Below are 27,718 nucleotides of genomic sequence, written 5' to 3'. Positions count from 1 at the left end.
ATTTTGTCATGTCCGAAGGAAGCTGCCGCAGTCCTTTCAGGGAATCACTTCCCTAGTTTATGGATTTTCTCCTTAACTAAAAAGCAAGCTGTGTTAAACCACTACAGGTGATATTAGTAGTGTTGTCACCAAAACTGCGTGAAAAACAAAAGCCCTTCAACATTTTAATGTTAGACAGTCATCTTTATTTCTGGCCGGGATGTACTACAGAAGTAATCTCACATAGCCCGGTTGTGGAGAGAGAATAATTCGATGACACATAGTTTCTACTAGATTTTTCAGATCTTTTATACAGTCAAAACACATAGAAACAGATTGGGTCAGTGTTCACTGATCCCAAGTTTCATAGTTCTTAATATTTGGTCTCCTATTGGATCTTGATTTCCTCACTTCTGGTGTTAATTAGATCTTCATTCCTTTCTTTCTTATCAGTCTGCCTCTCCAGAGCAGAGTCTGGGCTAGATGTTTGTAGATGGCCACTGCTGTTCTGTTGATGTTCCATCCATGGCCTGTATCTTTTTGGGGCTATTCTCAGTCTATTGAAATGCTAAGCCCATCAGGCCTCACCTAGAGAAACAATGTCCTGGAAAGAAGCTTCAGTTTCCTTCCCTTGGGGCAAAGGTGAACACACTTGGCTAAAGTTATATTGAACATTTTTAAACTGGTATGTTTTCCAGCAGTGTGATGCAGTGAAATAAAGTCAGGCTTTAGGAAGAATACTTTGGGAAGGATCCAGGCTTTCTAGAGAATTGGACATCTGCTTGAATTTCAAAATTCTTTTTTTTTTTTCTGTTATTTGGACTAGAACTTTACAGCACAGTAGAAGTGAATTGCTTTTCTTCAAAATGCAAGGCTTTTTATATACCTTAGCTATTTTCTCAGTAGCCCTGTAGCACAGCAAAATTACCTTGAATTCTATTAATTCTATTCTACTGTGGGAAAGAGAACATTGCAGCTTTTTTAAGACCTCAGGTGGGTCTGGAAAAGGTACTTCAGTTGACAAGTATACTTAATGATTTGGCCTCACCTGCTTCATAGATTGAAGATTTTGTTTATCCAAGCATTTTCAAATTCTTCATGCACATATGTAATATAAAAGATACAATTTATTGTTATTCGTATAGTACTAGAACCTATTATTGGTTTTCGTAACACTACCTATGTCAGTGAGAAAAGGTTATTTCACCTCAGATTACTCAAGTACAAACTCTACTACTGCTTAAATGGAGAGCTGGGTGCTGTTCTTGTGAAGAGCATCTGAAATTTACATCTGTAGATCCATGCTTCAAAGGATAAAAGAACATGCTACCTAGAAATAATACTCACGGACAAGTTCCTTTCATTCAACAAGCCATTATTTATGGGTAGTGGTGTGGTGAACTTCTGCTAACTTCTAGTTGCTGTGCTTTTATATATTAATAGATAAGTCATGTATGTTTATGTAGATACAGATATATATAACTAATTATTATAACTAATTATGTACCAAGTATGTTTAGAAACCCAGAAAAATATTAAACATAGTACAGAAATATGGATAAAGGTAGGAGTATGAGACCATCCTGTTATTAGTTGTAATTATCTTATCAAAACCCCTAAGTACATGGAGTATCTGATTATGGTCTCACACCTAGATTAGAAATAATTGTCTAAAGAATTATTCTAGTAGCAAAACCATTGCAGTATAAAACTGGTATAGCAGGGAAAGAAGTGAGGTTGTCTTATTTGAACTGGATAAAATGAGATAGCTCTTAGCTCTTTATTAATAGATATAATTGTGTATGTGTATTCTTGTTTCTTCAAGAGAAGATTTTTTTGTTTTGAATAAAAAATAAAAGCAAAATTATGAATTTAAAGGAATGGCAGTGTCTCAAATTGACAGGTACCTATCTCTGTACAGATACTGCAGACAACAAAAATATGATTCTTAGATAAACATAGTCAAATAGTGTTTCAAATTCAACAAGGATTATCCTGAAGCTACTTAGAGTTTTCAGATTCTATGGGGAAAACTGTCAGAAAGTGGCTAGTGATAAATGTTACATTGCTGATTTTCTTAAGATCTGCATGGTCCTTTTTTTCCCCCTGTAATTAAAGTACAGTTATTTTCCACAGCAACAGTCTTTCTGGAGTTTTGGAAAAGGCGGAGAGCTGTATTAACTTATGATTGGGACCTCATAGACTGGGAAGATGAAGAGGTAAGAAAAAACAGAAGTAAACTTGTAAAGCCTTGCTGTCAGCATGGGTGAAGCCTCAATATCAATCCATATTGTATGTCAGTCATCTGAGTTTGTCATTCAGATCATATTTGTATTTATAGTACTAGTTGCAGAATACAAAGGTGTGCTTCAGATTGTACAATGATACTTTGCCTTTTGCAACTAACATTATAATTCCAAATATAATTCTACATTTATTAGAAGTATCTTTGGAAAAAATGAGTGGAAATACTTCCTGTACAGAGGACAGGAGCTACTTCTGATGTCAGCATTGATGCCTTTCAGTTCCATGGTTTCTTGTTCTGGAAATTCCTGCTCTGCCTAAAAATATGACCAAGACAAGCAAGAAGACAGAAACTAGATTTTGTATTCTGCAGAGTGGCATAGCTTATCCTTGAACATTCTACTGTAAGCATCAGCAATAATAAAACTTTGTTATTCCATAAATCACTAATAATAATTTATCTATATTTGTGATTTAATTGCTGTTTAAGTCGATTGACCTCACTTGTTTTACAGCTTTCCATGAATGTATAGATAGAAGCTGGTGGCTTCTAATAAATGCTCTCATAACACAAAAAGCACCATCTTAACTGGCCTTAATTTATCGGTTTTTATCAGTTTTTGCAGAGTCTAGTGGCTAAGTCAGCAATATGACCCATGATTCTTTTGTTACACCCTCACATAGTGGGGAAGGCTCCTGTGGTTTCTGTTCTTTGCTCGTCTCTGGCACTGCTTCCAAGGATTTTCAGAAGAGCAAATTATTTAGGTATTTGAGTTGAAGCACTGTAAAAAGTCATTCGTATCAGTATAATGTTCTACTTTATAGCACATGTATGTCTGATTCTTGAAAGAAGAAAGTAATACAACAAATGGAATCCACCTTGTCATTCCAGGAAGAGCTGCGTCCCCAGTTTGAAGCTAAGTATTCCCAAGTGGAAAGAGTAAATCCCATCACAGGAAAACCTGAACCTTTTCAGCCTTTCCCTGATAAGCTCAGTCGACTGATGGTGTCTGTCTCAGGAATATTCTTCATGGTGATGTTTAATAATATTAGAATTACTGTTTTGTAATTCATCTTACTCTGATATAAATAGTAACTCAGCATGAGTGCATTCACTGCGATTAGTGGATTTACATAATATAGGCAAAACTGATTGTCTGTCTTGCTGCTTGTTCAAGAATATCTTTGTTTCACAAGATGGAATATAGTTATATTGTATAAGAACAGTAAAGAAAAGTTTTAACTGTTATAGTTTTTTTTTCTCTCAAATTCTGCTTTCTAAAACAAATATCAATCTTGAAAACGCTTGTTTTATTATTTCAGTGGATATTATTGCAGATGTGATTTATTTTGTTCTAATACCTCTGCTCATAAATACATACCTGTAGATTTCACTGGTCCTTACTGCAGTGTTTGCAGTTGTGGTATATCGACTGGTAGCCATGGAGCAGTTTGCTTCTTTCAAGTGGTATTTCATCAAGAAGTATTGGCAGTTTGCAACATCTGGCACTGGAGTCTGTATCAATTTTATGATCATCATGTCACTCAATGTTGTAAGTCTTCTGTTCTTTTAAAGGAGCAATTAATTTAAAAGAGTAATTTTTAGAGGCTTACTGAGTTAACCATGTATTAGAAATGTACATGCTTATTCATGTAGCAGTTTCTGAAGCTAGTATTGCAGTGGATTTTTCTCCTCTGATACAATATTTATTAATGTTTTTCTCTAATTCCTACTTAATTTGTCACTGCATCTTTGCTTATGTTACCAAGTTACAGGGGTACAGATTGCTGCTTTTTACATTTGTATTTCTTTAATACTACCTTTTGCAATAGATCTCTAATTGGAACTAAGTTATTTTCTTGACTGAGAATTTGGTTTCTAGGTTGTTTTTGATTAAGGACTTTGGATTCTTCCCTTTCTTACTAGACTGCAGCTGTGACATCAGTTGCACAGTCCTAGAATCACTATGATAATTGATTTTGGTGTTTTTTCTGTCATGTAACTGCACAGGTTTAATAATTTGCTCTTATACCATTACATGGACAGAAACTCTGTCCTTTCGTCTGCATTATTATTTATCATCTTTCTGTTCCCATGCAACCACAAACAGATAAAAAGAAATAATAACACAGCCAACATTGACTTTTAATTCTCTTATGGAATTGCACTCACTGCCATAAGAAATAATTCTTCCAATCAGAGTCCTGTAATTATTTCTGTTATTATATATGATCACTCCACATCATAAAACATATATTCAAGTGAACAAGAAAGCTATCAAAAGTAACTTCCTATTTATAGTATACTCAAGGAAATATATTTTAGACTTGGCAACTGCCTGGAGCTAAGTGTCAGTTAAAATAAAGACTAGAAAAAGTCAATATATAGAGAGATACGTTTTCAGTACAAGGCTGATATCCTCAACCAATATCCATATTCATGAAAAAGAAAACTGTACTCTGTCACGGCTTTTTGCCTACTTTTAGCTTAAGTATGTTCTTGAAATTAAAGGATAAGCATCTAACTGTTGATTAAGAAAACCGTTGATATTTGATTATTTCTCTTGATCTATTTGTTTTTATCTTTATTGTATATTTAATGTACATTTATACTTGCTTATATGCATTTACATGGATAAAGAGAATGGGACTGGAGGAATTCAACGAAGTCTTCATAGCAAACTATACACATTACATAGTTTCAGCATTTCTCTCCTTTATCTGTCCAGATACAAGCTTTTGATGATTGTTTTCATTCTAGATTTGTCATCACAACAGCCAGGATGTCTTATACTTACACCATTTCATTTCTGTTTTAGGTGTATGAAAAGGTTGCCTATCTCCTGACAGACTTAGGTATGTCTTTACTAATGGTATGGTTCTTTCTGGCTGTGGCATATACCTTTATAGTATACTTCGTTGTTAATCTTTAAAGAAGTGTTTTGAAAACTTCATCTATGAAGTACATTTCTGGCATTTCCCTAAGCAAGTGAGAAATATCACAGAAAGAAAATAAATTATTATTTCATTGAGGAAATAAAGTGAAACTAAGGAATTTACTCTTCTGCTTTTAATGTTTCATAGTATACATTGAAAAACAGTAGTCTTATTTTGGAGCAAAAGTCAAAACATACTCTTTCTTAGCATACTAAAAGGTTTTTCCGTTTCCCCCAAATGTTTGGTTTATTTTTTATTAATTTTTTATTGATTTTTCAGATGGAAAAGATGGGTTAAGATAAAATTAAATTGTCCCAAATAAAAATGTGAAATAATGAATTTTAAAGTAACTCCAGTTCTGTAGCATTAAAATTTTATACTGAAGCCTCTAGTCATGATTCAATCACAGACAGAGATTCCTAGCTTATAGAAGACAAGAAAGAAAAGACAGAATTTAAGATCTCTGGCTGTGTCAATATGTTACTGTTTAGTGTTTCCTTTTACATGCTCGCTTTTCACCCATGTCAGAAAATGCAAGTGATCTTATCTTGATTAAATGCCAGCTGGCTGCTTAAATTCCACAGCTCCCTCTTTCGGTTAAAGTATTAAACAAGGTGCTCAAACGTTATAGTGCTTCAGGTAACAGGCAGTAGAACAGATTAGAAAAATTCAGACTTTATAGTCAACTTACTCAAATTATTAAAATATTTTTAAAGTATTTTTTCATATAAAACTTATTTATATTCCCTTTAAAATATTTTGTATTGTTACAGTTCATAGAATGAGAAAGAAAGTAATTGTTTAAGTGTATAAGCAGTTTTTCCCAAAATACATGGAAGAATTTTTTTCAAAAAAGGTCTCTTGGATTAAACATAATGGAGCATTAGATGTTTCTGATAGGTAGCTCATTCTTCTTGCTAAGGTGTTTTACATCAGAAAAGGACACCCTTCTGGGAATGACTGTCTGTATGTTAAACTAGTATCCTGTACATTTCTATCCAAATTTAGTCATCATTAGACCAGCGCAGTTAAGTAGTACAAATTTTAACTGACAAATCCAGGCAGTTTAGGTTTACATATGCTTTACAACTCATGTGCTTTAATACCTTTACCAATGTACTATATTCCAAGTTTGATATAAACTGTTTGGCACTCACAAGCATTGTGAAAGGGAAGTCTTGAGGATGAAGTAATGGTTTTACAGAAGTATTTAGAAGGCGAGAAGCTTGGATGAGAAATCGACTGGCTTTTAGTTGACTCTTTCACCTCTGCTTCTCTTGGCACCCCCCCACCTATTGCGGTACTGATTCCAAGTGCTTTCAGATTTTTTGAGGGGTTGGGTTGGTTTGGTTGGTTGATTTGGGTTTTGTTTGTTTGTTTTGGGGTTTTGTTGTTTGGTTGGGTTTTGTAGGGTTTTTTTGTGTTGAGTTTTTTCCTTTGAATCAAGATACCTTTAATCTTAAGATAAAAAATCCACACTGGTTTCCAGATTTTTTCATGGAAGTGAAACAGGTACCTTCCCATAGTATTATGATTTATGCTGAACCAAGGGACTTCTATCTTCTGTTTCCACATAGAAACAACATAGTCTGAGCTGGGGCAATGAAAAGAAATCAATTGCAACATGATGGAGCACCATGACTTAAAACCGTCATTTGTTTTGTTAGTGTTGATCGATTTGTGAGCAAACTTACACATAATTCAATTTCACTTTTGTTTATATAATGTGTATTGTGTCTTTCTGAAGAGCACCCTAGAACAGAATCTGAGTGGGAAAACAGCTTTGCCTTGAAAATGTTCCTCTTCCAGTTTGTCAACTTGAACAGCTCTATCTTCTACATCGCCTTTTTTCTTGGCAGGTAAACTATCTTTGCCAACTGCACGTAAAAGAAAACTTGCACAGAACTCAAAGTCTTCACTAATTTTATAGGTTTGAAGAAAATACAGTGACAGTTTGAACTGTAAGGTTTAGGCATGAGCTGTTTCTGGGCATAATTAAAACACTAAATATTTCTAAATGTATGGAAGGGTTGGACCTTTTAAATGTTTGCTCATGAAAATAGAGAGTGAAAATTCTACGTTTTTATGGGGGTGTTGTACATGACTTTCCTACTAAATAAGAACTCAGAACTTCTGAAAATGCATCTACTTCCTAGATGTGAGTCTGTATTTAGCCCTGTGTTAATAGGCTTTTCTTATTTAGTCCCTCTGGTGCTTTAGGCACCATTTGTTGGGTTGTCTTCTCTAGTGAGCTAAGCAGTTAGTAGTTGCTATAAAGTTGTTTATTGCAGAAGCACGTTAATTTTAAAGGCAGAAGTTACAAGCGTTAAAGCCCACGTTAAAACTTTGCTGTAAAGTTTCAATTAGAAGTAGAAGCTGCTTTTGTCAAGGTGCTGGGAAGCCGATGTTGTTGCTGCAGCTCCTATTTTCTTCTTGGGTTTGATGATGGCAGGGAGAGAGCAGGAACAAAAAACAAATGGCAAAAAGCACTAGCACTCTTCAATGCATGTTCTTACACAGAAATTTTTTAACCAGCTAAGACACAAACTTGAATCACTACTTCTTAACTTACTAGAATTTTAGTTTTTTAGTACGCCAAGTTACATGTAAACTACACATATGGTCTGTCTTGTTCTATCTGAAAAATGTAAGCTGTATTCTTACTATAGTTTTATTATGTCTAAAATTATGTTCCTGTAGCTTTCGTGGAAACTCTAGTATTTAAAACTATGTTTTTTAACCTTCACTAGAACTTGCACTTCTACTCTGGCATCTGAGACCTTTTACTCCCTAAAAGTATTTAAAACTCATTGTACTTACTTGCTTGCTTATTCTAAAACTTAAACTTACACCTCTGCTTTATATGTGAGTGGCTTAACATACTTCAATCCATTGAAAGGTTTTAATTCAATCCTTACACTCTGATTTCTCTCTGAAGAATTCAGAGAGACTCCTGACTTACTGACTCCAACATCTCCCCCTCCTCTTTTGAGCCATATAGATTCCCTTAATAACTTCTTTAATCATTTGTCAAATGCATTGGAGGAAACAAGGTACCATGATTAGCACCAGTATTATGATGACTGAAATGTATAAACTCATTTTCAAAAACTTTTCACCCATGATGTTAAATTCCATCCATCAAACAAACCATCCAATTTCAACCATTCTGTGACTCATAACACCTGCTGGCTACTTGGCCTATTTTCTCTTCCTGGATGGCCCTCTGGTAGCAGAGAAGGCTATTTTTGTTATTAAGGTTTGGCATGGCATGTGTTCCTACTGCTCAACACATACCATTTTGTATCTAGCAGAACTAAAACTTTTTTTGGTGGCAAACACAGAGGCCAACTTAGTCTTGCCTTTGACTGTTTTAGTAGGGTTTTGGCCAGCCTTGCTTTTTTCACTTGGTTATCAGAGTAAAACTTTACTTTCTTTATTCAGTAACAAGTGGCTATTATGGCAAAGCACACACAGATTTGCATTAACAATATAACTACAAGGATAACTAAACAAGTGAAAAAGAGTTTTTTTGGGGTTGTGTTGGACATATATAGTATTTAAACTTAATACAGGAACTAAAGTTACTTAAGCATTTACTTTAAGTTGGTTAATTGGAAAATTTATACTACTGGAAACAAAGCAAAAGCATAAGTATAACATATAATTGAACCATATATTTTTCTTTAGCTATTATTTAACAAAAAATTTTATAATACTACTGATTTTTACACTTAAAAACTCAAAGTTCACGATCTTTTGCAGATAAAACACGAGACATCAGATGTAAATTGGATCACGTCTTGTGCAATTCACGTCTGTGTGTCTGCCTTTTATTTATAGAATGATTAGTGGTTTTTTACATCAGGAATTCACTGGTAAAAATACAAACAAATTCTTTGCTCTAAATTATTTTTTTCAACAATATATGTAGTAAAACTAGAAACCTTTAATCAGGGATAATTTAGATACAACAATTAACAGTATTTTAAATTATAGATATACATTTATAAAATTAGATAATTATTAATCTTTAAAACACTATGTTATCACCCCAGAGTCTGCAAACAGATGACAAGCATTGATTTAATGAGGAATTAGATTATTATTTCTGGATAATGAACATTGAATTCACCTTAAAATTAGCTTCAGCTGTCATATTGATAGAGTTAAACTGCCAGGTTAAAACGACTGGAGATTTTGATGCAGAAAACACCTAGGTTTACACAATTTCCCTTCTAGATAGAATTGAGGCCTGGTCACTGCTTAAATTCTAATTGGAAGAGAACTCCTTGCCATCTTTTTTTCAAAAAACAAGACTCTTAAGAGTCAAAGGCTACAATGAAACATTTCAGGGTGAGGAAGAAATTAAACTCCTTTAGCAGCTTGTGTTTTTGAAATTCTTCCTCAGGACAGAGATGCTTTGAACATGGTAGGCTGCTGGAGTAACTCTGTAATAACAACTGGGGAAAAGTATAAGACTAGCAATTTAGAAGAGACTTTCAATGAATCTCAGATGATTTTCTTGGAACTCTGAAAAATACTTAAAACTATGAGACAGCACAGGGCCAGGTTGTAGGAGACCTGCTGAGAGAATAGAGAATTAATAAAAAATGAAAATAAAGGAATGTTAAATTTACAGCTTAACTAATAATCTTTATACATTTGACTCAGGTGTATGTTTGGAGGTTTTGTAAAATTTACTTGGAATGTTGAAAGAATTCAGGTTAAATAATAAAATATGAATCACAAAATCATTCTGTAATACAGAATTCCTGCAATGGTTTTGAAATCAAATATGGAAACTAAACTTGAGCTTTAAAAATTGAGTTTATAGAGAAATACTAACTTACTAACTCCAGCAATTCCCCTTGAGTTTGATTTTCAAGAATGTGTTTCTGTAAGTAGTAAATATTGTCTGGCAAATCTTATACAAGAGTAGGAAGCAGAAATCCTGGCTCCATTTTTTTGTGTGTATCTTTAGGTTAGAGCATGAAATACAACACTGATGTAGCCTTGCTTCATCTTCAGTTCAGTTTTGTTATGGTCACACTTACCATTCCTACAGAAACTACAGAATATTTCAGGGTGTCTTCTATAAAGTTTTATAGTATAATTTCAGTTCAAGATTGTTTGGAAAAAACTAACAAAAACAAGCAAAGAAACAAAAAGGCCTAGTAAAGACTGTTGGTGATAATCTATTGCATTCAGTGGTGTATTTGAGATACAGTATCAAAATTTTTCTGTGTCTTTCTCTCTCCTGTATCCAATAGGGCCAGACATGGGATTCTTACTCTCTTTTATGACTTCCATTGAGGTTGTCAAGAACTGGGATTTGTTTAAACATCAACTGTACACTTCACATGTGCAAGCAGACCCCTGTGCTGCAGTTAATTCCTGTTAATTGCAATGGCTTGCTTATCTGGAAGTAGATTAGAGTTTGAATATCTAAAATCTCTGAAGCTAGGATTTTTATTCAGGACATAATAAAAGTTTAGGATCACTTGCAAAATGATGGTCTTTGTTTGCATTCTGCAACTTCCATATCCTACGGACACCAGATTTAAGCCTGTGTGATTTATTCTGTTGATATTTCCTGAATTCCATGGATGTTATGAAACAACTACTGATACAGGGTGTTCCTAGAATGTCCACTGAAAAAAAGAAATCTTATTTTCCAGATTTGCTGGCCGCCCAGGAAAGTACAACAAGCTTTTTAACAGATGGAGGCTGGAAGAGGTAAACAATCCTGTTTTGTGTTCCTGTGATATTTTCATGACTAAAAAGGAAATTACTGAAGCCCAGTTTAAAGATTTTATTATTCTAAGCAAATACTAAACTCTTATTTATAGCAAAGGATAGGATACAGGAGATGGGTTTTTCCTTCTGTGTTCTCCAGTGTGCTGAGTGACTCTGCCCAAGACACACAAGTTCTTTCTGCCTCTGTCTTAGGGAAAAGCCATCATTAATAGTCCCATACCTCACAAACACTATGAGTCCTATGAGATTGGAATCTCCTAGTGGATTTTTTGAATTTTTGGATAGAGGACATAAATGTAAAGCCTTTTAAATCAGCTTTATAAATTTGTTAGCACAAAAAAAACCATGGATCTCTTGGAGTAGGTCCAGCTGAGGATCACAAACTGAGTTAGAGTGCTGGAGCATCTCTCCTATGAAGACAGGTTGAGTTGAAGATATTCAGCTTGGAGAAGAGAGGGCTCCAAGGAGAAAATACTACTGCCTTTCAGTACTTAAAAGTGCTTATAAGAAAGAAGGGGACAAACTTTTAGTAGAGCCTGTTGAGACAGGGCAATAGTAAATGATTTTTAACTGAAAAGCTAGATTCAGACCAGGTGTAAGGAAGAGATATTATTATTATTATTATTGTTGTTGTTGTTGTTGTGAAACACTGGGACAGGTTACTTAGAGAGGTGATGGATGTCTTATCCCTGGAAACATTCAAAGTCAGGTTGGATAGGACTCACCTAGTTGAAAATGGCCATACTTATTGCAGGAGTTTGGACTAGATCATCTTAAGGGGTCCTTTCCAACCCAAACTAATCTATAATTCTATAGAATTCTAAAAGAAGAAAAATAATACTTCAAAATTTAACTTGAATATCAGAATTGCAACTCACCAGTAAGTTTCCTCTTTTCTCTGAAAACCAGATTTCTTTTATGGAAATTTGGTAGCCACAAAGTAAAATATCATAACTTTGTAGTCCATTAATTGAAAAAATGGTTCTGTAATTACTTAACATTTTTATATTTTTATATGGCAGTACATATACATATATATATAATTAACATACTAGTACTAGAATTTCTGCTAGTAAATGTCTCTTTAGACTTAGATTATTGCAAGTGAAATATTTTTTTGCAAATGAGTAAGTACTTATTGGTCTAAGTGAAATGGTCTATATCATTTATCTTGCATCTAGCACATGTACCTTTAAATTAGGCAATATGATCTAATATCTAACAATATGTCTAAAGGTTGTTCAGCTGAAGTCTGTTGCTATTTATTTTTTTAACATTTCTTTTAATATTTCTGCTGATGGAGATTAGTGTTTTTCAACACAAATTTTTTATTTATGCTCTGAACAGATAAAAATAAAGGAATTATCTGATTTTAGCTGTTGATCTCTTCCAATTCATTTCAGTGTCATCCTAGTGGCTGTTTGATAGATCTGTGCTTACAAATGGGAGTTATTATGGTTTTAAAACAGATGTGGAACAACTTCATGGAACTAGGCTATCCGTAAGTACAGATGTTAAAGTTCATTTTAAAAATAGTAAATCCATGTTACCATGATTCAGTGATAGGGAGAAACAGTTATATGTTTGGAGAAGGTTTTCACTCATTGCACCTCACATATTGTCACTTTATTCTCAAGGAAAGCATTAACTTCTGCTCTAAGATAAAGCTTCTCAGGGTATGTTAAGCATCTAAATTGTTTGTTATGATTTCGTTTTCCATAATACAGAGCTGTTCAGCCTCGGAAATGACTAATAAGCTAAGAGTCTTACACTTCTCTTGAATCTTTAAGAACGTTTCCAGTAAAATGTTGATCGTCAAATACTGATCTAATTGAAGTCTTAACCTTGAAAATATGTTAGACAGGATTTTGCTCACAACATGCAATTGCAGTTGTTTGGAAACAGAGGACTATGTACTGTATGTTGTGGAATGAGGATTTTTGAAATTGAGAAACCTACTTGAACTGCCAGGCTTCCTGTCTTCTCAGCCAAGCAGGATGTTAACTTTGTCTAAAATTTATTTTAGAGCGTGCTTATATTCTGTTACAAAAAGAAATGTTTTGGTTTGACAAAACCATTGTTTACAACATAGGCAACAGTTTGTCTTTCAGTAACAAGAAAGATCAAGAGCCAAACACTAAATTAGCCTGAGAAAAAAGAGCAGCCTTTTTATAAAAATGCTTACAAGGAAGTTATTTCCCATCTTTTGTCTCTTTCCCATAATATCTAGAAACAAATAGTAGTCTTTAGTTGGTCCATGTGTCAGTACTGGATAATATTTTTCATTTAAATTACAGTTCAATTCATGAGCCTATCTCCTCAATATTTATAACTACTGTGTGAAAAGATCTCTGCACAGCTTTATGATGTCTTAAATACTTCCACCTTCAGCATTCAGCAACACCTTTTTAAATGCTTTTTCCTGCTTTAGAAAAGAAATATTCTGTAGGGCATCTAGATCTTTAGGTTTGTTCAAAAATATATGTATTCTACTATACAGTTTACTTTAGTATGGTGTTCTTACTAAGTTCCACTGAATTGGTTTGTCTTTTACAGGACTGAAGATAAAGCATTATTTACTTTTTAGTTCTCTTGCTATGCGTGATTCTTTTTTCTTGTTCTTTTTTCATTTGGTCATTCACATAAATCTTACTAAAAAAAAAAGTCTATGCAAGCATGTTCCATATTCTGAAAAGCTTATTTGTACAATGCGGAACAGGCTACATTAAAGACATAATTAAAATTTTAATGCGGAATTTTGAGATCTTTTGTAAGTGCTTTGCATTGTATCCAAGATGATATTGTAAAATTTTCCATAAAATACCTAAGTAATCATCCAGGTGCTGTTCAAAATAGGCCCACTTATTTCAAAGTAGTACCAGAACATATTTTAAATCTCTGAGCAGATAGTATTTAATACTCTCTTTTGTATAAAGTTTATTACAGAATTGGTGGTCACGACGCAAAATGAAAAGAAGAGGGCAATCAGTGGAGAATAAAATTTCTCTACCTCAGTGGGAAAAAGATTGGAATCTGCAACCTATGAATCTCCATGGCTTAATGGATGAATATTTAGAGATGGGTGAGCAAATCTGAGAGGCTTCAGAAAGTAGAACTATATTGCATGTTAAAAGATTTTTTGAGTTTCTAATTTCTAACCACAGAAATGCCTGTCTAGTTTTACAGTTTGGCTTTACCACCATCTTTGTTGCTGCCTTCCCACTGGCACCTCTCCTGGCACTGCTTAACAATATCATAGAAATCAGGTTAGACGCATACAAGTTTGTCACTCAGTGGCGAAGACCTATGCCTGCAAGAGCAACAGATATAGGTGAGAGAACCTAATGGCTGTCACTGTCAGGTATCATCTATTTTGTAGTTTCCTCTGGAGAACAGCTTACTTAACCCCTGAAGTAATTAATGTAATTCAAGATGGTAATGTAGCTAACAGATTTCAGTGACAACTTAACTTTTAGGCAACAAAGGGATAGTTAGTTGCTTTGCTAAGAGGATTCCTCAAGTTTGTTTTCCATTTACAATAAGGAATCATAATAGTTTGAATATTGAAAACAGGCTAAAAGTATTTCAGGCTTCTGATTTATGGAACCCTAGGTCTAAAATCAGTTGAATTTAGAAATTAAATAAAAGGACTGAATTAAATTTTAATTTAAAATTGAATTAAATAAGAAATCTCTTTCCAGAATCTCCTATTTGGCCGTTATAACAAAAAATTGTGGTTATGCCTTTGTTGCTTAGCTGTGTTTTCTCAGCAGGTGTGCCCTATTGTAAGATTCCATTTGGGTGGTGCTGGTGGTGGCTGGAATGTGGGGATGTGGCTTAATCGTGACTAGTTTTTCTGTCTCATAACTCATTCTCAAGAAGAAAGGAAAACTCTATGACTAATAATGATTGCTAATTTATTAGCAATAATATGGCTTAATATGACTATAAAAAACCAGACTACTTTGTTGACATTTCTCTTTTGTTTCTAGGTATTTGGTATGGAATTCTGGAAGGAATTGGAGTTCTGGCTGTCATCACCAATGCCTTTGTTATTGCCATTACGTCTGATTACATTCCACGTTTTGTCTATGCATACAAATATGGTCCTTGTACAGATCAAGGGTACAGACAAGAAAAGTAATTAGGATATTCTTTATATATACATTTATTTTTCAGTGGAAGTACAATTTACAACTGTGTTTGTATGATAATATATATCAGATACATTTTTTTATATCTGTGCAAACCTTCACAGATGTGAAGTGCCATGCTAAAGAGTTTGCAAAGTAGCTAGTTATATAAGTGGAAAATTATGTTTTCCCTTCTGAATGCAAACAAAAAAATTTGTACGTTGCATCAGTTTTCAGATCTTTTCTAGATAAGCATTTCTTCTTTTCTGCAGGAGGTTTTTACTGTCTTCTCCCAGTAAATCCCAAACACATGTATATGTTCCCAAAAATAGAGATTTACTCTTCCTGAGCTGTCACAGGAAAAGTGTTTAAGGGCAAAAATAATGAGGTGGGAAAGGATGAAAAGAGACAGTATCAGAAAAATTTTAATGCTTAATGCATACTACCCATTTAAGACAGAACTATGTAATTCTATTTCTTTTTTTTGCCAGTAGTGATTTGGGGTATTACAGCAAACCTGGAGATCCAGATTATAAAAGGATTCTTCATGCATCTCTTCTTAAATCTTCTTTGACTTTGACATGTGTTTTAGTTAAGTTGCAAGACAAATTTCAAAGAGGATAGGTTGTCTTACATGGCTGTGGTTTTCAAGCAACAGCAAAAATTCACTCCTACAGTCATAAATCAATATAGTTATATGATTTCTGTAATTAATAGTAATAAATTTTTTCCTTTAATATAGCTGTTTGGTATATATGCACTGTTCATTTTACTGTTGGTGAAAACTCAGAAAACCTGCTATTTTTTTGTATATGCTGCATTATTGGTGGCTGATTCTGCAAGAATCTGATTCAGTGTTAAATTGTTCTGCTCTCTGCCTTTCTATCCATCTTTCAAAGATCAGTAATTAAAAACACCATAGCAACAATTTTTGGTTTATATCTCCTAGTAGATAAGAAGCAAAACCATAAGAAGTTCTGAAAATAGACTTTTAAACAGTGCTATACCTGAAACAGATGTTAGTCTTTTTTTTCCAGTGACCTTTGCTTCTCTGCATGAAATTCTATAATTTTTTTTGTCCTGATAAGCAAATAAAGATTATACTCACAATATCTGATAGCAGAATATGTTTATGTATAGTATGTTTTTTATATAACCACTTTATGAGGGAAGTGCTGCCTAAATGGCTTTTTCTTTCAGATGCTTAAAAGGATATGTCAACAGCAGTTTATCAGTATTTGATCTGAGTGAACTTGGGATGGGATACTCAGGATACTGTCGGTATGTTTCAGTGCTCTCACAAATTGTAATACAGGCATAGACATTAAAGCAGACAGTAAATTGCAGGCAGTGCTTAAATGCAGTGCTTAAATTGCTGGCATTTCTTTTTTGCCCATAAAAGCCTTGGAGTTCATGTTTGTTCAGCACAGAAGCCTCAGGTGCAAAGAGTGTGTGGTAGGATACACTACTAGCGTATTGGAAATCTGTGTTTGAAGCTTTTGCAGGACTCTTGCAAGCAATTATCTTTCATGTCTCTATGAATTATTTAATTTAAAAGTTTTACCAGCTGCCAAGAAGGGTAAAAATCCACATTTCAATGTTGTTAAGCATTCTGAAGTCAATTAATTATAATATACAATTGAAATTTTTGTTACCTCTCTAACCCAGGTTGAGACTGCAAACAGTTATGCAAGATGAATACAAGAAGTACAGCATAAAAATGAAATATTACGAGGGCACTCCTGTTTTCAGGCTTAGTTTTGCAGTGAGTGTTAGTTTAAATTAGAATCGCATTTCATTTATGCAAGCTTTGTCTGGAGTATCTCAAATGCTTGTGAGCAAAGGCAAAAACCAATTTAGAATCAACATGTAACACTCCAGCTTTGTAATAATAAAATAAACTGTTTGTTCTGGACTTTTGGAAGCAAAAAGTACTTATTCATAAACAGTTTTATTTAATAGCCTGTTTTTTGGGCAGTTGCTCTCCCTTTCTGTTCAATTCCTCTTGAAATCTACTTTCACTTTCACTTTTAGCCAGGTCTAGGATGCACTAGAGACCACTTGACTGTGCCTAGGTTTTTGAACACAGGATAACTTACTGGGTCTCTCTTTGCTTTGCAGGTATAGAGACTACAGAGCCCCACCGTGGAGTTCAACTCCATATGAATTCACTTTGCAGTTTTGGCATGTCCTGGCAGCACGGCTGGCCTTCATAATAGTGTTTGAGGTTAGTTACAGAAGGGAACAATTCCTTTCTACCTCTTAAAAGTCTGAGTTGATTCTTTACTGTAGTCTTATGAATAAATTGTCATATTAATTACTTGTTTGTTCAAGAGAGAGGAAAAACATTGTCTTCCCCCAACTGTTGTCTATCAGCTGCTTCAAGCAGAATTGAAAGAGCATGCACTTAGTGTAGACCTCCTCTAAAATCATGTTTCCTTAACAGTCATATTATCCATCATGTTGGTTCCCTGCCCAGTCCTGCCTGTTTTATTGAAAAAGAAGAAATGGGAGTTTTGTGTATAGTAGACACAGTTATTACAAGGTAGAATCTGTGTCAGGAAAATGATGCATGATTCTAGCCTAATAGAGAAGTAGAAACATACATACTAAGTTCAAAGAACATATTGCATGTTACCCAGGAATCTGATGACCTATTTCCGTTATAAGCCCTGAACAAAGACTTCTTGAATCTCAGCTCCAGTTTTGCCATAGACTTTTAGGCTCTAAAATATAGTCCTACAGAAGAATACTTGTTGATATGTTAAGCAATTATTTTTGTTTTTCTTTTCAGCACCTTGTGTTTGGAATAAAGTCTTTCATTGCCTACCTAATTCCAGACATACCCAAAGACTTGTGTGACAGAATGAGAAGAGAGAAATACTTAGTCCAGGAAATGATGTATGAGGCTGAGCTGGAACATTTGCAAAGAGAAAGGAAAAAGAATGGGAAACAGTATCACCATGAATGGCCTTAGTCACTACCGTGCTACAACAAAAGCACCGTTTGAAACTGGCCAGTGAAGCTACAAAATGAAGTCAGTCTGGCATCAGTGTGAGATTTGGTGGTGGTGTATATACGTTCTTGCTAGGCAGTACAGTTGCATACTTCGGTGGGCACTGAAAAATCGAAGTTTCCAATGATGACGATGAAAAGCCTTACCTGTAACTGGTCTGTGATAAGCTCCAGTGACAATTGGCACTCAGAAATGTGCAGACAGATTAAAAATCTGGATACTATTTTTAAAAAAGGCAATGGATTTTCATGCTGTTTATGAAGATACTATAAGCATGACAAAACCAGGAAATTATCATGAACCTATAGAGTAAGGGCATGGCTAAAACCAATTTCCATGATATCGACTACGTCTACAGCTTCTGATTGCTCAGCTGCATTTGTTAGCACCTCTTAAAGAAAAGAGAAGTTGTTGCCTTTGTGGCCATGACTTGATCTTTCAGGCTTACTGTTTTGTCAGGTTTAGTCTCTTGTTGAGATTGTGGATGTGGTCCTACCCTAAAAAAGGGGTCTGTGACTGCTAATATATACTATGCAGTTCAAGATTTGCACATCAGTGTCATTAATTTATCCATCTAGTTGAAAACCAAAAAATCCAAATTCAGAAAGAAAGCAGCAGCACTAAGAGGACATAATTTTCTGATTGAAGATTACACAGCTGTTGAGTTGTCATTCCACTTTTGGAAAGGCCATCTCCATAGACTTTCAGGATGAAAGAAGTGTCATTTTCATGCTAACTGTGTTACTGTTCTTCTTGATCTGTCTGGGCAATGATTCCGTCACTTTATAGAATGCTAACTTGAAAAACTCCCATGCAGTGAAATGACTTTCTCTTCAAAATACAATTATATCTTTATAGTATGCAAGCTTCTGCAGATATATATGAGACATACAGTATAACATTGTGGCTTGCTTGTTCAGGGAAGAAGAAGAGCAATTTGGAGCAGTGTTCTTCTTATTGTAATAGTAAATGTTGCATTAATGTACACTTCTTTTATTGGCCTAAATATGTCATAACACTGGAGCTGGATACAGGCAAATATGTATACAGATTGTATATACATGCATACACACAAGCTGGTTATTCTTAGATGTAATAGTACTAGTACTATGTCTTCTTACACTTTGGGGGGGATTTTTTTGATAAAATCACTAAAAAAGTAGATATTCATTGAAGTATCAAATTTCAGTTTTTATGTGCAAACAGCATACTGCAGTGTTGCTTGTGGTTAATAGTCACATTTTGGTGATGAAATTGTCTGTTACTAATGTTTCGTAATACAGGAAAAGTACTTAATGTTTAAACAAGTTTGGAGGGATGCCTTGCAGGGAAGGGAGTAGATAAACGGAGTTGCAGTTGTTCTGTTTCTCCTGTACAATTTTAAATAATACTTCTCTATATTGGATGAGAAAAATCTAAAAAACAGAGTCAGCAAAGCACAGTAACTACAAAGTTACAGATTTTGACATTTTTTTAGGGATAAAGCTACAGCAAAATCACTGCTGACAGATATGAAAAGACCTGAATTTTTGCTATTTACACTATCCCGTTGATTTTAAAAGTGTGATTCCAGTATTCAGTTACATTTATTATCACAATAATCGTCTTTTATTTCATCGAAATTAATTTCAAGAGTCAAGAACCCATCAAAGTTGATAAATAGGATGTATTTTATCCGGAGAGCCTAACATCAGCCTTTAAATTCTTCAGTTGTTTCACCACATTCATGAGATTTCTTGGTTAATTTCAGCTCTCTTACCAGACAAGGCACTTGTGGGAGTATCTATAGTACTCCATGAAAGGAGGAAAGAGATGTGAAGATCTGGTCCAATCATATACATTACCTGTTCATTCTGTGATAAAGGGCTGATGGAACTCAGCTTGCCGTATTTTGGAAAGGCTGTTTTATTTCTTCATATTCTGGTTTTGCATTAAGTTCCTCAGGAGTCATCATCAGAAAAAAAAAAAATTACTGCACTCTCCTCAGTGCTAATAGAATCACAACATTTGATTTAATTTATTGTCTCTCTGTCTCATTCTATGGATCATCAAGCACCATTTGGCAGCATTAACCCCGTGTGACAGTTTTTGTTTCTGTGCCACCTAGTGATAATATTTCAGGAGGTCACAGATGAGCTATTTTTAATATTTTTAATATTTTTAATATTTTCTCTAAAACCAAAATGTCTTCATTGTCCCAAGTTATAAAGATACAGGGTAAAATCAGGCAAAAATCAGAAATACCATTTTATACTTTCTTCTATTGTTATTGGCACATGTAAATACATACCTAGGCAAATTGCAATCAGGTTTGTAAAGCCACATTAAAAAAATCTTTTTGTATTTGAGATTTACATATACATACATACACATATATATATGAATTTTTTCAGCGCTGGAATATAGAAGTATATGAAAGGCAACTGTGTAGCTCTGGCATGGTGTATTTTACGCACTGGAAAAGCACCAGAAGTTTGGAGAAACACTGTCCTTTACTTTTGGAGGACATAAACAATGTGTAAAGGTCTTGCCATATTCTAGCCATTTGCTTAAGCTGAGAAACCTTTCTGCTAGACTTGCTTAGTATGCTGTTTTGATTGGCTGCACATTATTTTCGTAAAGAATAAGGCACACACTGTCCTCAGGAATAATGTATTTTTTGAATGGTGAATGATCTTTTCATATTCTAAATAATGTCTTTTCAAACAAATGACTAGTATGACTAGACTGTGCATGCAGGCTGCATTTGTAAAATTTGACAAAGCTTTAGAACCTCAATTTGCGCAAAAATGCTTTAGATCATTGCAGATCTATCTATGAAAACTTTGCTCTATGTATGCGCCCTTAGAGAGACTGCATGAGCAACTAGATTTTTTATGTTAAAAATATTTGTTCAAAATGTGTTACTACTTATTCGTAACCAAATTATGCATCTAGATTCAGACAAAAGAAATTTCCATTTCAGAAATGGCACAAAGTCCAGATACATTATATACACCTCATTTCTTAAGACTTTTTATTCTAAATTTGTGCCTAATGTGTGAGATCTGAACTTTGGTGAATAAAAAAAGGAAAATAAGATTTCTGTTTTATTGGCCATCCTAATGATAAGTTCCCAGAATTTTGTCTCTACAAAGAGGGAGGCATTAAGAATATTCACAGCTAAGTGGTAAGGCTTGCCTGAATGTTGAGCTCAGGCTCCCACAGCACAGTGATTGAGCATCCTTCGATGGATATTTGGAGGCAAGACAAACCTTGATGAGTTCAGTAAAGCCTTTGAAACTGTCACCCATGGCATTCTCCTGGAGAAGATGGCAGCAGGTGCACTCTTAGCTGGATTAAAGCTGACTGGATGGCCATGCCTAGAGGGTGGCAGTGAATGTTATTTATCTGGTTGGCAGCTGGTCAGTAGGAGGTTCCCCAGGGCCCCAGTATTGGGGCCAGTTCTGTTTAATGCCTTTATCAATGATCTGAACAATGGGATCAAGGGCATCCTCAATGAGTTTACAGACAATACTAGGTTGGGTGGGATTGTGGATCTGTCTGAGGGCAGGAAGGCTCTGCAGAGAGATATGGACAGGCTGGATCAATGGGCCAAGGTCAGTGGAATGTTCAGTATGGCAAAGTGCCAAGTCTTGTTCCTGGATCACAACACCCCGCTGCAGTGCTACAGGCTGGGGCCAGAATGGAAAGCTGGCCTGCAGAAAAGGACCAGGGGGTGCTAGTCAACAGCAGCTGAACATGAGCCAGCATCTGCCCAGGTGGACAAAAAAGCCTATGGCATCCTGTCCTGTGCCAGAAATAGTGTGGACAGCAGGACCAGGGAAGTGATTGTCCATCTATACTTACGAGTCCACAAATTGAGGCTTATGTCCAGTTCTGGGCCCCTCGATTCCAGGCAGGCATTGAGGTGCTGGGGCATGTCCAGAGAAGGACAATGAAGCTGGTGAGGCATTTAGAGAGATTTAAGTTATAGGAGGAATGGCTGAAGGAGCTGTGGTTGTTTAGTTAGATGAGGTGGCTCAGAGGTGTCTTATCCACTACCTGAAAAGAGATTGTAGCAAGGTGGGACTCAGCCTCTTCTACCAGGCAACTATGACAAGACAAGGGAACATAATCTCAGGCTACACTCAGTAAGGTTCAGGTTGGGCATCAGGAAGAATTTTTTCATTTTAAGCATTGGAATGGGCTGGCCTGAGAAGTGGTGGAGTCATCATCCTTGGAAGTGTTCAAGGAATGGCTGGACATGGCAATTAGTGTTGTGATTTATTTGTATGGTGATATTTGGTCAAAGATTGGACCTGATAATTTTGAGGTGTTTTCCAACATTAATTATTCACTTTTTTCCTAACCCTTTTAATTAAAGGATTTATAGAGAAAATGCTGACAGGGCTAAAATTTCAACAGTGATGATAGGTGATAAGTGAGCTTTTATTTTTTGTTAGATGTTTCTTTGGAATTACTTATTGTCATTAGTATGAAATACACATCAGCTGTGGCCGTGCCTTTTTCCAACAACTTGTCATAAATTGTGTTCTGAGGCATAGTTAGGTTCAGTTGTGTCCTGTGGAAAGCTCAAAAGGAAAATGTCTAGACAGAGTAGTAAAAATAGGTTAGTAGATAAATACCTTAATGGGAAAATTAATCTATTTCCAGAAGTTTCCTTCATAAAAAAGTTCTACAGAAGGAAAAATACCTTGGGAAACATAGGTTCAGGGTGAGTGTTAATATGAAGAAAGGCAAGAGTTTTGGTGATGTTTTATTCTAAATGTGCCATTAGGATGATCAGTCTAATCATATGCATAATGCATATCTGCTCTTTCCTTGCTGCAGCTTCCTCTACTGCAAACTCCAACTGGGAGTGTTGCCAGAGAGAATTTCTGGAGCCATGGAATCCATTGGAGTTACCTGTCATGTCCTGCATTGTGGGACTTAACAAACTTTTGTATTATGTCACAGTTGGAGGCAAATTAGCATAGTTAACCTGTAAATGTGACCAATTTTCATTAAAAATACTATAAACTAGATTTTTTTATATATATATTAGGCAGTAGCCTTATAAAACCAATTTTATCCAAACAGCTAGTTATAAATGCAAAAAAGTTGATGGAAAATTAAAAAAAAATCACATTTTCTCTTTAATTTCTATTTCTATTAAGAAATGGACAGAGATAAAAAGTGTGGTATCAGTATTCCATTAAAATGTAGTAGTACTTCCAGAAGCATTGTATATTTTGGATCCTCATGAAGTGCTAAGGTTGCTTGTTTGGGGCAAAGTTTGAAGCAAATATAAGGGCAGCACTTCATAATAATTATTTGATATTAAGACTGATTCTAGAATTCAAACAGAAGTCTACTTCTAGACAGACCTGTTATTTTGTTCCAATGCATACTTTGTCTGACTAAAATACAGTGACACTTTTGGAAGTGTTTAAGTGAATTCTAACCTATATTCCTGTAGTGGAAAATCTGGTAGCTTAAAAAATTCCCTAAGTCTTTTCATCTCCAACCTCATGCTCGCAAAATCCCATGTTCTTCTGAAGTAAAATTCAGCAACCAGCTCGTGGAGGGTGAGAATGAGCAGAAGGCAAAAAAAGGCTCATGTTTACTCCAGCAAGTTTTGCTGCAGAATTGCAACAGGCTCTGAAAAATAAGGGTTTGAGAATAAAGCATGGGGGTAGGCCTCCTGATCTTTTTTTTCCCCTCCTTTGGCTCATTCTTTACTTATCCTCAGTGTTTTACTACACACTGCCTTCTGGGTGACAGTCCAATTGCCACGGCAATTCTGTAACAGCAGATTTTTTTACAGGGTGTTTTTGGATGTCGCTTACTGAGATGCCAAAGCAGAAAGTGAACAAATACTAGTCTGTGTGGTGCTTTTTACAAATCTGTAAGCATTGGTTGGATGAAGCAGTGTGAGGCAGTATGGGGTACCTCTACCTGTTCCATTTCTGTTCTTTCAGTCACTTCCCCAAGCACCACAATTTTTTCTCCATATGTCCCTTCCTACAGATACATCCTAAATACCCTATGCTGTTGTATAGTTTTTAAATTTCTATAATGGATTCATTTTGACAATTTTTATCTGATATTGCCATTACAAACATATTTCCTAGAAATTTTTCATAACGTTGGCGTAACCATAATAGCACAATGTTACCACAACAGCACAAAGTTCTAATGGCACAACAAGGAGCAGAAGGGAAATCACTATTCCATGGTATATAGGAACTTTTAAAATCCAGGACTGGGATTTAGTCTTGAAATGTTAATAGTTCCCTCTTCAGTGCACTCAAAATGACCTTGTTTTAGTTCTGTTGGCTCATTCTATCTTCTTGATACAACCTCTCTATTGCTGGTTGTTCTCTGTAGTTTGCATTGTTATTGATATGAGCTACTTGTTAGGATGCAACAAGATGAGAAATTAAGATTAAACTCAATGGAGTCTAAAGCTAGAGAGATTTTTACCACTGAGAACATGATGATTTGTCTGTTAATAATGAAAAAAATTAGATCACATTTTCTTTTCACGTTCTATTAAATGACTTGGAGTTTAGTATTGAAAAATCTTCCAAACTGTTGGCTCTAATTTTTACCTAGAGTAGTATCACTGAAATTTCAGTTCTTTGAAATAATCTCATGTAAAATCTGACTGAATAAGATACTTCAGTCATTTTTTTACTCTGATAGTCCTGGCTAACTTGCAATATCGTGATCATAAGAGATTTCTTAAAATGTGTATATATTTGAAATTTATGTAACATTTAAATACAACTTGATTTCTAAGTAAGGAGTAAGAATAAAATCACAGCTATTTTTTCTACTTATAAATCTACAGTTTGTAAGTAATATTTAAAACAAGTTTACAGTATCAGAGAGCATTTTGGAGAAATTTACTTTTCTGTGCAAAAGCTATTTCCTCCAGCATGTCAGCTTTCAGTTTCTTTTGTGTATTAGGATTGCTTTTACAAGCAGCTATGTACCCCAGAAGTAAAAGAATTCAATGAGGAAAAGTTGTAAATGTGATTAACTACTGTAAGACACTTTTGGCATAAATTTTGGAGGCTGTTTACTTTATCAAGGTTTATATATACAAATGCAACTACTTGCTTGTGTCATGCACATTTGATTATTACTTTTTTTTCAGTAATAAACTTGGATATCTTTGAAAAAGGCTGTGAGCTTTATTATTCCAAATATTCAAAGATAATTAAAAGCAGTTGTATACTTGAAAAGTGAGTGGCAATTGTATACTTGAAAAGAGAGTGCTTATGAGCATTCAAACCATTGTCTTGTAAGAAAGCAATTTCAGGGTCATACTTGACTCAGGCATTTTTTACAATTAAATATTCAATTATTTTGGCCTCAAGGCACATCTAGACTGAGTTTTCAAATTTTCAGTCATTTATATTGTACTGCTTTCACTAGTGACTAACTATTTCTTAAATTTAAGCTCTTCTAGTTTCATAATCTCAGTTTTTCAACCAAAGTGGACATGCTAGATCTGCCTCTGGAAAGATCAATGGCTCAGGATGTAGAGGAGATGAGAAGATAACTAAACAACACTGGCATTTTTACAATTTTTCCAACACTGGAATATTTTAACAGAATGGGAATTTCTCTGAGATCCAATTTTGCTAGATTTATCCTTTAATCTTGCTAGAAGGCTGAATAATGAACTAGTGATTTTAGCCATCATAGGTTGTCATGTATGATTCACATGTTGGAATTAGCATAACCCTCTGGCTGGCTCCTTTACAAATACAGAAAACACTTGAGCTTTGGTTGTGACAAAACTAGTCTGGAAATAGTTGAAGAAAAATCCTTCAGTATATTTCTTCAATAGCATATGGAGAGAATGCAATTCTAGCCAACCTAACTCACTTTCTTCTGACATTAAATGGATAAATTAAGATTCTCTTTTGTGGCAAATTACTTGAGAAGATGTTAAGTCTGTAGTGCATCCAGTGCTGCCAAACTTGTGAAATGCATGTAGAGCATAATGATACTTCTTTAAGTTCCTTCAGAAATATTCGGAGGAGACTTGGTTGTCTTCAGAGTTACAGATCTCTGAATCAGATATCCTCCAACTGTGACTAGAGAGGGTTTTCTCATCCTCCATCTGACTATATAGCTTTATATTGGTGTTTTGAACCGCTTTGACTCAGGAATTACTGTACATCTTTATGCATGGTAGTTAGACTTTCTTAATACAACCTAATCAGTAAAGTACGTGGCCATGAGATATAAATGATTCAGTAGTATTTACTGAGTTTCCATCTTTGCCTTGCTACCAATCCCAAGTATGGAAGCAGGAAGGGAAGGCATGCCACATGAGACAGCAAGTACCTAGCCAGACTCAGCTATCAGCTTTAATGAGATTATGAAAGCAATGTAAAAGGGATTAATACAAATATTGACTTAATTGTCAGTTTCTTGACAAACTGTTCCATGCAAGCAAGGGAGTATCATTTACAGACTAATATTCCTGTTCTCTGATATAAATCCTGGGACCACTTCCAGGGGTAGGGCATGAACACAGGGGAAGCTACTTCAAGGACCAGATGGACATACATCTACGTCATAAAGATGATCACTGATAAAGCAAAAGAAATGTTGGGGCTCTTCAAAGACATACAAGCTAAATGTATCAACTGGGTCCATGAGTCATCTTTGATATTGTCATTCAGTCTGTTTCATTCAATTGTGAATTTTGTTTAAAATCAAATATATTTATTGAAAAACTATATCCAGAAGTTTCTCAAGATGAGAGGTGATCTGTTGATTTTTATTAACAAACAGCAAGTCTTAGAATAAATGTGTTTCACTGAAAGAGAGCACTAAGTGGGCTCTGCTTCCAAGATACTGTACCAGACAGATTATTCTTCCTAATTATGTGCCTTTTTTTTCAAAATTCAGCATGAATTATCAATTAGGAGGCATGATCTTCATTAAATGTTGGTTTATTTTCTTTATTGCATGAAAATAGATCGTTTTGAGGTGAAAACTAACAGAGATAAAGAACTAAAATCACAGATAAAGAACCTGAATTCAAAGTAAAATTTGTTACTCTGTCCTATAGCTTTTACAATGAGAAGTTGTAAAGAAAACTTGAATTCCCCAGAGGAAGCAAACACTGTTATCTCAGTGACTGAAAGACCAGTCTGTTCTATTCAAGATTCCTGTGAGGAGACTTTCTGTGATACCTGGGTGTAGGCTCAACCTGACCTCTCTTCTCTCTGTCCATCAGAGGGCAGCTCACAGACTCAGCTTAGTGACACATCTCACAAACTTCTCCAAAGCCTTAATTAATTTCAAGTTCACCTTTGCACATTCCCTTCAACCACGAGTTGCTGAATAGAGCTTGTGATGCAGATATATTGCAGCTGTGTCTGAGTGAGAGCTTCCACAACAAAATTCATGACACATTTCTTCTGAAATAGCAGTGCTTCCAAAACCCAATTTGGATTGTCTGATCATTTCCCAGGTCTTACCAAGAAATTCATAAATAAAAATCTGGCTTTTATTGCTATAGAGAGCAATTGCTCCCTCTTGGTCACCTACAAGGTGGTAAATTCAGTAAAAGAAGTTATTAATTTCTAAAGTTGAAGAACCAAAGTTTGATTAAGCATCTCTTGTCCCTCAACTT

The 27,718-nt window shown here is 35.0% G+C and overlaps 1 protein-coding gene across 1 annotated transcript in view; it reads left to right on the top strand.

The window, feature by feature from the left end:
• The window catches only part of ANO3 (anoctamin 3), a 144,608-nt gene extending 119,366 nt beyond the window's left edge, over positions 1–25,242 (top strand). The window contains exons 15-27 of the mRNA XM_014889820.2: positions 2,116–2,198; positions 3,116–3,256; positions 3,612–3,776; positions 5,043–5,079; positions 6,908–7,019; positions 10,842–10,899; positions 12,324–12,421; positions 13,857–14,002; positions 14,099–14,251; positions 14,913–15,060; positions 16,254–16,334; positions 17,175–17,280; positions 17,848–25,242. Coding sequence (XP_014745306.1) covers positions 2,116–2,198; positions 3,116–3,256; positions 3,612–3,776; positions 5,043–5,079; positions 6,908–7,019; positions 10,842–10,899; positions 12,324–12,421; positions 13,857–14,002; positions 14,099–14,251; positions 14,913–15,060; positions 16,254–16,334; positions 17,175–17,280; positions 17,848–18,030 — 1,511 coding nt within the window. The 3' untranslated portion in view covers positions 18,031–25,242. The remainder of the gene's footprint in view (positions 1–2,115; positions 2,199–3,115; positions 3,257–3,611; positions 3,777–5,042; positions 5,080–6,907; positions 7,020–10,841; positions 10,900–12,323; positions 12,422–13,856; positions 14,003–14,098; positions 14,252–14,912; positions 15,061–16,253; positions 16,335–17,174; positions 17,281–17,847) is intronic.
• The last annotated feature ends 2,476 nt before the right edge of the window (positions 25,243–27,718 follow it).

The sequence above is a fragment of the Sturnus vulgaris genome, chromosome 18 (assembly GCF_052056855.1).
Source record: "Sturnus vulgaris isolate bStuVul1 chromosome 18, bStuVul1.hap1, whole genome shotgun sequence".
Taxonomy (NCBI): domain Eukaryota; kingdom Metazoa; phylum Chordata; class Aves; order Passeriformes; family Sturnidae; genus Sturnus; species Sturnus vulgaris.
Note: the sequence above shows the minus strand (reverse complement) of the source record. Positions and strands in the feature narration are given on the sequence as shown.